General features: G+C 40.3%; 1 protein-coding gene across 1 annotated transcript in view; it reads left to right on the top strand.

Moving 5' to 3' along the window:
- anks1b (ankyrin repeat and sterile alpha motif domain containing 1B) overlaps positions 1 to 12,612 on the top strand; it is a 206,654-nt gene that overhangs the window by 60,991 nt on the left and 133,051 nt on the right. Inside the window, 2 exon segments of the mRNA XM_034133394.1 lie at positions 6,804 to 6,956; positions 10,623 to 10,766. Of these exon segments, the coding sequence (XP_033989285.1) occupies positions 6,804 to 6,956; positions 10,623 to 10,766 (297 nt within the window).

Genomic DNA, 12,612 nt, shown 5'->3' with positions numbered 1-12,612 from the left:
GTGTTTTTTCTTTAAGTTGCCTGCCCTAAAGGTAGATCAGAGTTCACATTTCATCTTCAGAGCAGCAGATTGTGTGTCTCGCTGAAGGGCACTGCAGTGGTATGAATTTGAGAAAATATGGTTTGAGCGCAATATGACAAATTACACTTTGGTGGGGGGGTTTATAGAGTACTGTATATTGATCAAATCAGCAGTGTGTGTATTCAGTTGAATTTATGAAAATGCTACACTTCAAACATCAGTGAATACAGATCTAGTAGTAAGGTACATTTTTAGATGTTATTATTACTATGCCTGAAGGTCATGAATTATAATTGTATAAGATTTATGTATGAATTGTTTTGGAGATTCAGTTGCCCGAATCCTTTTAGGCTGAAAGAAACAGCAGTCATTTTAAAAGTACTTCTAAAAATGTTATGAGGAAAAAGAAATACAAATCAGTAAAACATTTAAAGCCAAACCATTTTTTTAAAATAAGAAAATATGAATTATTATGATAGGTATTTTGTAGCTTTTGTCAATACTTTTCCATTTCATCTAAACACATTTTTTAAACCAATAAACCTTTTGAATTAAAGCAAGAAAGCACCTGTAAAACATTAAGCTCAGATTTTTTATTTAGTAAATCCCATGTACTATACATAGAAATAGAGGGATAGGCTCCATATTTCTAAGAAAGGACAGGAGTGAGAAGGGCGATACAGTTTCACCTTGTGTGTCTACAGTCTATTTATTTACCCAGCTGTCCCCAGGCGCTGAGCTGCTGGGATTACGAGACGCTGTAACGTAGACAAGGCTCATCCTGCATATCAGTCCATCAGCATTATGTTCAAACAAATACCTCTGCGCTTCACCCACAGTGGTTTCATTTCAGACCCTGATAAGGCTCGCTCATTCGCATGGATGTTTGTTTGCTCCAATGCAAATGAACCTAGATAATGGAAATGTGTGTGTGCAGGTAAATGTACTGTAATGCCATGAGTGGTGCAAGTATGTTTTGTGTTGACAAGGATTCGCCATCCGCCTATATGTGCTGCTGAAAGAAAAGCTTTGACATGCATTTGTAATGGCATGTCCATAATGTGCTGCCATGCCTGTTGATGTGTCATTAGAGCGGCCAATCAGCGACAATGCACCGAGTGCTGGATGATATCGGAGAGCTGTCGGAGCGATTGTAATGGAAATATATAGCTGGCTCTGAGAGCATGGAGGTATTTTCTCTATATCTCCCGCTCTCTCTCACCTCCCCTGTCTCGCTCGGCCCCGTCACTCTGTGTCTCTGTTCATCTCTCTGTCACTCTCCTTTTTGTCTGAGTGTTGCGTTTGCCCTATCTAAAGCTGCGGATTGGACTGACAAAGCTTTATTGTCCGTTTAAGGCTGCAGAGATCTGTGGCAGCACCAACAATGGCCGAAATCTACCGCTGCATGCTTGATTTAGAGTTAAATCTGAAAAGGTAGTCATTATCATCCTGTTGAATGGGTTTAATGAACCCGTGATCCAAATGTTAATTACCAAAACAATCGCGCCATAAGGTCCATTCATTGGCTGTTCTAGAGCTTTTGATTTTACCACATGATTGTCATTGAATGGTAGAGGTCTATATTTCCATTGTTCTGAGATCTTTAGGTTCAGTGTTGACCTTGGAAACAAACTGTTTCTACTTTATCCCACATTGTCCCTCATAGTAAACCACCAATAATACCGTTTCTTGTTTTTGCTCTCCAATATTTGCTTTTTGTTACAGGATAATTACCTCCTCAATCACCTATAAATTACCTAAATCTGCAGATGTTTGAATCGGAGATTGGAGTTACAGAACTCCTGGAATTTAGAGACACTCAAAATAAACATTTCCCCCAGTCTTTGGAGAAATAGTTGTGCCCACATAACTTCCGGACTCCCGACAGTGCCAGAAGACTATTACATGCCGTTTGGAGGTCAGGGTGTTTGGTTTTAAAGTTCAATTTAGTTGAGCTTTGGCTCACACTGTCCAATGCACATAATGGTTTGTGTATGTTGTACTTACAGTAAGTGCTACTGGGTGTGAGAGGCCACAAAGAGGCAGGAAAATTCATCCATTTTATAACAGTAACTTCAGACTAAACTAAATCCAAGTTGTGAAGGTTTTGGATCCTGCAAGGGGTTCATAAGTCAAGTTGTATTTGTATTAACAACCAACCAAACAAATGCGTATTCCTCATGTATTCAAAGTCATCATTAACCATCACCATGTAAAATACTCACTTGTGAATATATTGTTAAAAGTCTATTAACTGTTTAGGTCAAAAGTGCTGTCCTGAAATCAGTGTGCCACCTATATTATCTGCTGGTAACCATAGCAACTACAATTCATCATGCTTTATATTGTGTTACAAGTGCAAGTACAAGTGTTTTTTTCTTCAATACATTCGAAGGTTATACTGTTGGCTTCAGGTGTAAAAATAAAATGCCTTCAAAAATACAAGTCTCTGGTGGCCAAAGGAGCACCAGCTGTTCATCACGTCCACCTTGATCCCTTATCTTAGGACACTTTGTTGTGTATCCTTGCCTTCAAGTACAACTGTAATTGCTAAATGCTCAAAATAAATGACACATTGGGACGTAAAAATGTGTTAACAGCTGCATTTAACCTTTAATAGATGAATGACCCTTTCTCCTGGCACTTCATTGATATTCCACACTGAGACTGTCTGTCAGATGATAAATGATTATGCTGCTATGTGGTCCTCTGAGAAAACAGTACATATGCTATATTAGATTAAATGAAACTGAAATGATCCTGATTTGAGTCGCTCCAGTGGAAAATGGTGATATCGTAGACTCAGGGAACAGAGCAAGCGGAGTTTGTTAAACATAATGCAACCAACAATTACAGCAGTAAACTGTGATGAATGTGAATTACAGTGTGCAGGAGTGTGTGATTACAGTTGTAGACCTGCAATCAGAGCCGCTCTGGAAGCTTCCACTGTGCCATCAATGGAGGGGTGTGCGATCCACGGGGAAGAATACATCAATCTGATTGGCTGAGGAGGAGGGAAGGCTCCCGAGCACATTTGTAGTGTTTTTTGCAGCTAGATCACGTGTATGTGTGTCTTCATACAGGGGCTATTTCCCTCTGTTACTCACAGATACATATCTCTCACTTTCTGATCTGGAAGTAGAGAGATGGAGAGGCTCTGGGGACAAAGAGAGTACGGAAAGGCCTGAGATGAGATCCAGGGAGCAGAGTGTGGTCATGGTTTGTTTGAGTGTTATCATGGAGAGGCAGGAAATGTGAGGAAGAAGGAGGGTAGTTGTCAAGATTTTGTTACAATAAGTCACATGATAAAATATGTCTGTATTCTGAAGCATGAAAACATCACATGAAAAGGAAAGCATGATAATCAGACTTAATTGCCATTTAATTTCACATCATTCGTTCAGCCTGACAATTAATTGCTCATAATTAATTACTCGTTTGGAGCTGGCTTTTTTGTTCAGTAGTGAGAGACATATCTTTGAAAGCTCTGGACACGGAAGCTACAGTATAGTAGCAGTTGCTAGTAGTAACTCAATGTTTCTCAATATCAAATTAATCTGTAAACTCATTTTGTACAGCTTCAGGGTTATTCTCTGTTGTTTTTTAGGATTATGTCCCAATTCATTATCCTTCCAACTGCTCCTTAATTCATTGAAGGTGAAAAGAGCTACTAATTGGAACAGCAGAACCACGTTTTCCCTTCATAGTGTTACATTTCAGCCACTTACTCAAAATATAGGTGTTGCTCTTTGAGAAAAAAAACCCCCAAGAACTAACACAGATTAAAAAATTGAACTGTTGAAACAACTTCAAACATTCATCTGCTACTCAGTAGTATGTATCTAACAGAGGTGGGACCAAGTCATTGTTTTGCAAGTCCGAGTCAAGTCTCAAGTCTTTGCGCTCAAGTCCGAGTCAAGTCTCAAGTCTTTGCGCTCAAGTCCGAGTCAAGTCTCAAGTCTTTGCACTCAAGTCCAAGTCAAGTCTCAAGTCAGCATGGGAAAGTTCACGTCAAGTCCAAGTCCTAAACTTTGACAAAACGAGTCTTAAACAAGTCCTTATGTGCTTTCAACAAATGTAATGACATCGATCAACAGAATAATACTTAATAATCAAACTGCTCTTTATTAGTCACATTAATCATTTAATAATCCATTTTTAATGCTTAAGAGCGCTGATGTTGAGGTGACCAGAATGTTTATTTCCACTGTGTACAGCATGTTATAAGGGACCCACAATCTATCTTTATGCAAGGGATAATGTGCAGCGAGGCGTCTCTATGGGGAAAAGAACACCTGAATCTAGATCCCTCTGCAGGTGGTACTTTAAGTATATTTTGATGCTAATACTTTTGTACTTTTACTTGTAACATTTTGAATGCAGGATCTTTTATTGTAACCGAGTATTCCTACACTCTGGTACTGTTACTCAAGTACAAGATCTGAACTTCTCCCACCTCTGGCAATAAATCCTGAGTGGTTACCAAAAAAAAAAACCCTGCTCTGAAGGTTATTTTCATTTTACAAATCCTGCACTCAGCTTTGCTTTCTCCAATATCATTGAAATGCAGCCAGAAGCTGCTCCTTTTTTCGGTTTTCGCAAATGTCTTGACTTCTTCCGACGCGCTTGCATTTAAATCCGGCTCCCTGTCGCTCTGTGTATCTGGCCTGTACCACTACACCTGCGGTCTTTGGAGCGTCTGCCCCCCACCCTTCTTTCACATAATAGTATGATCCTAGTGTGTCCTCGCATATGATTGGCCGCATGCTGGCTCAGCAAAATAAAGTCCCGCCCCTGCCTGCATGGATTCTCAGCAAGAGTTGCAGCGGCTGAAGATTCTGCTCTCCCCGACGGGAGTCTGCTCTTCTAGCGGCATCTCGCGATCGGCATGTTTGAGACCCCTGAATTAAATTATCAAGTCACCTCAAGTCAGAAGGCTCAAGTCCAAGTCAAGTCCCGAGTCATTGGTGTTCAAGTCCAAGTCGAGTCGCAAGTGTTTTGTGATTTTGTCCTAGTCATGTGACTCGAGTCCACACCTCTGGTATCTAATACCTAATATATATATATATATCATTCCAATAACTTGTATATCGACTCGTACTGCACTATTCCACATCATAACTTTATTTTATTTTATAACTATTTTTCTTTTTGTATTGCTCTTGCTCTTATTGTTATTATGTTATTATGTTGCATTGTTGGAGAAGCCTGTGACATAAGATTTTCAACTACATAATTACTCTGTAGCTATGTCAGATTGACAATAAAGAACCTTGAACCTTGAGATTCACACGCTTATAACTTTCCTTTCCCCCTCTTTGGTGATTTCCACAGAAGCCTAAATTGCTATGGGTGCTTCCATCACGTGTACGGTGTATGTATATGTGCAGTTCATAGCTGACAGATTATAGTATACAGGAACACACACAGATGTAATCTCTGCAGGGCCGTCTCACTATCCTCCTCTCTTTCTTCTCCCCTGGTATGACTATCAATGATGTCTCTCTTTCCTTCATGGGTGTCCCTCTGCTCAGTTTTCCACATATTAGGCTGTTCCCAGAGCTGCAGGACCCCAGGGACCACCAACAGTGTTCTTGTCCTGACGAGGGCCCCTCGAGAACCAGAAAATAGCCACAGCTCCTCTAAACATTAGAGCCTCTCAGGTTTGAAATAACCTTTAAAACACAGTCTCTCTGAGACATTTAAGGCCACATGTCTGGCTTCCTATCTCTTCATCATGCTCTGGGGGAATTTGGTTATTTGAGATTGTTAGTTTTCAGAGCACTGTTTTGTTTTGTTTTAGTTTTTTTTACATGACTTGGAATGCAGAGATAATGTTTTACTTCGAGCCCCCATTTAAAGCATTTTAAGAAAGTATGTAAACAATTGTTAAAATGGGTATTTTCACTGCTACAGTATGTACTGCAGATATGTAACTTTTACCATCAACTGTAACTTAAATAAATAAATAACGTTCGATAAATACTGTACATTAAGAGACCCTTATATCCTTATATCTGGGTAATGTGTAAGCTTAATGTACTTCTGAGAAATAAGTTTAAAGAAATTAATTCAAAATTACTTTAAAAATGAATGTATGATTGATATGTGGTACAAACTCCTTTTTGATGGTAGTTTTTTGTTATCATTATGGTGATTGAGCAGTTGAATGGATGCTGACTTCAGTCGGGTAAGTGGTGAGTAAAGTGTTGCAGCTAAAAAGCACAAAGGGTTTGAGGAAAGAAATGTTGCTTTTGGCCATCTCTTCAATTCCTCTGACAGGAAGCTATAGATTTCCCCCTGACAGCGCTCGCAAACCTGACACGCTTTTGGTATTTTACATGCAGAATGATGTACTGACCGAGACATGTGCTTCATATGTGGAGCAGAAACTCGTGCACAGAGTGTAGCTTTCCATCTTGAATTTCACCTTGTGTTTGTGTTCAGATACGTAAGACTCACTGCTTTTCCCCCTTTTTCTTCTCTCTATCTCAAAACTTTCACCCACATACACCCTACTCTCACTCTCTTATTTTCCATTCCATTAATCACCACAAACTCATATCCCTACTTCCATCACCCTTTTTCCATCCTTTACCACTTACCTCTTTAACTCTCTCTTGCTTCCATCACTTACCTCTTTAATTTCCCCTTCTCTGCCTCCTCGCTCCATCCTTCTGATGTTTTTTTTTCCTTCTCTTCATTATTCCTATAATTCCTACATCCACTCCATCCACCTGTTTCCTCATCCCTCTTCCTCCTCACCTCTCCCTCTGTCACAGAACCATGAGCGGGAGACGGCGCTGCACTGTGCGGCGCAGTACGGTCACTCTGAGGTGGTGTCAGTGCTGCTTCAGGAGCTCACCGACCCCACCATGAGGAACAGCCAACAGGAGACCCCCCTGGACCTGGCCGCCATGTACGGCCGGCTACAGGTCAGTAAAAATGACATATATGTTCTTTTCATGGTGAAATTAAAAGCTGAATGTGTATATTATTTACAATACAAAGGCCAAAGTCTTTTAAGATGTTCTTCAGTTTCTATTAATATCCTTATTGTTGCCAAAATATCAAGGACCTTATTTGTATTTATTAAAATGTACATCCTTGTACCAAAAGTATTTTTCAGGCAGATGGCTTCCAAGTCACCAGATGCATTTTGTTTTGCATTAAAGTTGCAAAAATAGCTTTATCTTTCAAAGTTCCCATTTGTCCCTTTTCACCCTTAATATAAGGTACGGCAGCATTTTCTTCAGCATGTTTTAGGTATGATAATAGTCACATTTTGGTAATCTGACGCAAAAGGCTGGTCGGGTTTTTCTAAATTCCAATTACTAAGAGTATTGTAATGTCGTAACTAACCTTACATTGTTGTCCAGAAAACGTTCAACATTACCTTTTTTGGAGCTAGGGAAAACAAAGACCATAAAGACTTTATCTTCTAATATAAAATATTTAAATCCAACTACACATAGGCTCACATGAAATGCCCAGTAAATATAGTTGTTACAAATATTTAAACTAAAGTTCAATCATCAATCACCATCCAATCCAGACATTCCTTAAATTCAATCTCAAACTTGTACCTGGAAGTTTTTTGTTCAATTTAATGCCAAGAGAGATCAAGTAATATCTCACCTTGTTAGACTTGACCTTTCAATACCTCTCAAGGGGAGAAGCTCAAATCTCCATATACTGGATGAAAAGTCACCTAAAAATGATTCAAACCTTTGAAATGAATGAGAATGTCACACAAGCGTCCGCTACCAGCTGCTACAAGGGCACAACGCCCCTAATAACATTTCATTTGCAATGAAAATGTAATCATAAAAAAACCAGTTAAGGTGGCACAATGTGGATACAACTTATTAGTACAGGTGTCACTTGGCTCCGATAACACAAACTCAGTGGGGAGCTGGTGAGGGATCATGTTTTGTTTTCAGCAGCTATACTGGTTAGAGGGTGGGATCCTTGAGAAGCATATGTGAACCTCTGCATACATTATGTGTCTTTGCTGGCAGGGAAAGGGAAGCAGCCGTTTTCTCTCCTCGTGTAAACGGCGCCTGAGGCGCCGTTTACACGAGGAGGAAAACGGCTTGTGTCTGCATAGGTTCGCGTGCGTATAGCCCTATTATTTACACGAGGCCGATAGAAACTGACCCCACAAACGATAACGGGTCCCAAGGTGGATAGATTTGCAAACGAAACGCTCTGGGGGGTCAACCGAGTCCGTGTAATCACCTCTATACGAATATTTCCTGCAAAAATAGCGATAGCCCCCACCTCTCCTGCTCACTGCTGTAGCAACTATCAAAAATAGCTGTGTTAATTAAACGCACAAAGGGGTTCTTGAATGAAATAATATTATAAAAGGCAAACCAGAATTGTTTAACGCCCAATATACTCCTTAAACAAAATAAACAGAGTCAGATTTCATGCATTGATCCATTATATTGACAAAGGAGGATCTCACCCGGTGTTTGTAGAGAATATCTCTCTTTCTGAGCGGGTCCTCTCCACGGAGACGTGCTTCTTGGTCGGTCAATGCAATATCCACAGATTCGGTTTCTTTCAGTTAACTTCCCCGTTGCATTTATCCATATGCTGAGGAAATGACTATATCCCGCTGAATACCAGCAATCGCCACACACACTTCCTCCTGTCAGTAGCTACCGCTAGTGCTACTGCTACTGACCATGCTACAGATATTAGTGCAAAAATATACAGCTCCTCTACCACAACCATCAGCAACAAGTGGACATGGAGAATTACATGAACTACATGTTGCTAAATACACCGCGGGGCATGAACAGAAGGGTAGCCATGGCAACATTGCGGCAGGGCTGCTGGGCTGCTCTTCTTCGCTGCTTTTGGTGTATTTTGGCGGAAGTTACAGCGCCACTTACAGTCCCGGCATATGTACTACAAGCGTTTCCAGCGGCCTCGTTTGAACAGACACGTTAAATGAAACGAATGCATGTGAACGGAAGACTTTTTTGAATACGCATACTGTGCATAAACGCAAACGTTCCCGTGTGAGCGGGGCCTCAATCTGTACCTTCCCCAGGACAACAGGGGGGGGGGGGGGGTAGCGGCATGATATTGATATGAATTACATTTTTGGATTATAATGATTGATCATCAAAGTGTTCTCAAAGCTGGTAAAGGTGCAGCTAGTTTGAATGACTTTTGTATACTGCAGGGTAGCTTGTGAATTTACTCCAGGTGGAACTAAAGTCTGATTTGAGAGTTGATTATATTTCACAGTGACTAAAGGAATTTAATAAATGTAGTGGAGTAAAAGTACACTATAAACCTCTGAATCGTAGTGGAGTAGAAGTACAAAGTAGCTTAAAATTGAAAAAGTCAAGTAGAAGTACCTCAAAATGATACTTAAGTACAGAACTTGAGTAAATCTATTTAGTTACTTTACACCACTACTAAAATGTATCAAAGAACACACACACTAGCACGAGCATCTGCTGATGTTCAAATGCAATCACACATCCTCTCTGCTGAGGTATGAGTAATTGCAGTCAAGCCACACAGGTTTGTCTGAGCGTGAATGAATAATTTATAAAGGCAGCGGTGTTTCTCTCTCACTCTCTGCATCATAATGAAGGGAAATCCCTGTGGTGGAAGCTGCTGCTGCACGGAGATGTAACTAACATGGGGCAAAAGTTGACTGTACACACACATGGAGAAATACATTAAAGAAAGTAGCTTTGGAGAGAACTGTGTGATGACCATCAAACAAAGGGCTACTCCACTACTGACTGACAGCCTCCTATCATGCCCAAGATGATTGACAGGTGTATTAATTCAAGGACGTGCTGTACACTACAGAATAACAAATGAAACAGACCTACTGTATATTTCCATTAATTATCGATTGGAAAAAAACCCAACACTGAATAACATTTTTTATATTCAGATGAACACATTTTTTGCTCTGCTTTTACCTCTCATTATAACCTGAACACTTGAGGTTTAAAAAGATAATGGTGGCATATTTATCATTCGAATGTATCGTCATTTCTTATCCAATAGGTACTGATTTCACACAGAAGTAAACAAAAGCTAACTAGGTTTGCAATGCTAATGTGATTTGGTTAAAAAACTGTGTATCCCGCTGACTTTAACACTGGTTTCTTTACACTATTAGCTGCTACTGTTTTGGGCTTAACTTAAAACAGATACAAGCATTTGTTACATAAATTCCTTACAGTCGTCCTCTTTAGTTTTTATAAGGATAAACAGACCCCACCCTCCAAATTCTTCACACAGAACATAAATGGCTTAAGTAAATCCTTCTCACTTGAGCTCCTTTCTGGCGCTGTATTATTATTCTGTATGCTGGGTGAAAATGTAAATGTATTATGGACTAGCTTGGTGCAGGTATTTCTTTGTGTGCTGTATTTATTTGTCTCTGGCTCAGATAACTTTACAGTGCTTCTCTTTGATTCTCAGGGGCTGAAACACTTACTAATTCTCAGAAAAACTTCAAACATTGTTTACTGTTGTTTTATTCTTTCAAAAAGGTGTCCCAGTTCCCCAAACGTTGCTGTTATCCTCCTGACTTGCTGTGTTTGTGTGCGCAGGTGGTGTGCATGCTGGTGAGCGCTCACCCCAACCTCATGACGAGTCACACGCGCCGACACACTCCGCTCCACCTGGCCGCTCGCAATGGACACCACAGCACCGTGCACACGCTGCTGGAGGCCGGCATGGACGTCAACTGTGTGGTAAGAGAGAACGAATGGCTTTCAGCTGCTGGTGTCCTACATCAGCATCCAAGGATATCACAGATTCCTGACTCAGATTATCACAGCCTTGCAGACACAAAAGAGATAATGAAATAGCAAGAACTGTGTTTTTGGCTTGGGGAAAACCATGTTCCTTTTGACAAAATTGGATTTGAAAAAGGAAACTGTTACCTAAACCCTAACCGTAACCCAGGATCTATTGTTGGCTGTTTCTTATTTAAAATGTGACAGCTGGGAGGTGAAGAAAGTAGTCCTCATAGAAATGTTCAGATTTCTTTCAAATATGTACACATGTACTGTACTGATGTAACAAGTTTAACACTTTTGGTCAGGAGGTGACATTTCTTGAACATAATCGATAAGAAGTGGCTCTTTATTCGTATTAGTGATGCTGCTGTGAGTGCAGAAGGTGTCCTTTTGTCCGAGTAAATCTTTAAAAATCTCTGCGACTGACTGCTGTATTGGAATATTTCAAAAGCTGCAGTCTTCTGTTTTTAATGAAAGGGAGTATGGCTTTGTTGTTTTTGTATATAATCCACCACAGGCATAAACGCTTGGCCCATTCTCCTTCTGAAAGGAGCCAGAGAGCATGTATACACGGTGCATGCTTCCTATAGTGTGGTGGTGGGGAGGGATGAATAATTGATTGGAGGGAATAATTGAGAGAGGAGGAGGAGGAAGAGGAAGAGGACAGTATGTTTCTGAGAGAGTTCCCTGTCACCTCACTCCTCTTTACCACCCACAGTCTGAATACAGTCACCTCAGTCTATGGAGCTTCATTACTGCACACACTCCGTCATGCTGTCTGAACCCCTCTTCCCCTTCTTCTATCACACTGTGTGTTTGGAGTTCTCTGGACAATTCAAACACTGCTTTGTCCCCTCTCTTTCTGGACCATTTGTTTTTCTGAGGCCTTGTCAAAACAACACCACGCTTTGCTGCTCTCCTCACTGTTGTCTTTCTCTGGAGACGATTTCCTCTGACAAACTAAACTGTTTGGGCTTCGCTCACTGGAAAAAAACAGCCCTGGTCTGTATTTATCAGGCTCCTGAGCCTATTTGAGTTGAGCCCTTTCCGATTGTTTTGTTTTAGAAGACGTTTATTTTCTCTCTCTCTCTCTTACTGAGGTACTTTTTTGTACTCTACTAATTCAATTCAACGATATTGGACAAGGATCCAAGTGTTCAGCATTTGACCAACAAACTTAGATGGTAGGTTTCCATGTGTGTACAGTATGTATATGAATACACGCATACAAAAAAATATACATATACATACACATATCTACTGTATACACACATTTTCCAGGTTGAAAAGAACGTACAATACCAAATCAATGAAAAATAAATTTAAGAAAAAAAGAGGAAATAAAGTAGAAACAAAATAACTGCACGTTCATTATGCTTTTCACTATGTTAAAATCAAACATGTATAACAATTGTCCTTTCAATCTGTGACATTTATTTTATGAAGTCATGAAGTGTCTCAAAATGTGTGTGGACTCAAGGTCTCAGATCTCGTGTGGTACTCACAGATTGAAGAAAAGGTGTGTTGATTTAAACCTCAGTGTATGTTGTAACCTGTACCTGTGAGGTGATGCTTTCTTTTCACATGTACTTTAATACACTTGAATGTCTGTGGGGGGGTCTTGTCTCCCACTGAGATCCTTTACTCTGCTGTTTGTTGTTCATGAGAGATTGAAGGAAACCCAGCTTCAAGGGGTTTCAGCGCTGCTTCAGACTCAAAGCCTCAGGAAGCTGCTGAGTCTGAATCAAAAACACAAGAAAGTTCAGAAGCTCAGGGCCCACAGCAGCAGGGATCAATA

Source organism: Trematomus bernacchii, unplaced genomic scaffold (assembly GCF_902827165.1).
Source record: "Trematomus bernacchii unplaced genomic scaffold, fTreBer1.1, whole genome shotgun sequence".
Classification (NCBI taxonomy): Eukaryota; Metazoa; Chordata; class Actinopteri; order Perciformes; family Nototheniidae; genus Trematomus; species Trematomus bernacchii.
Note: the sequence above shows the minus strand (reverse complement) of the source record. Positions and strands in the feature narration are given on the sequence as shown.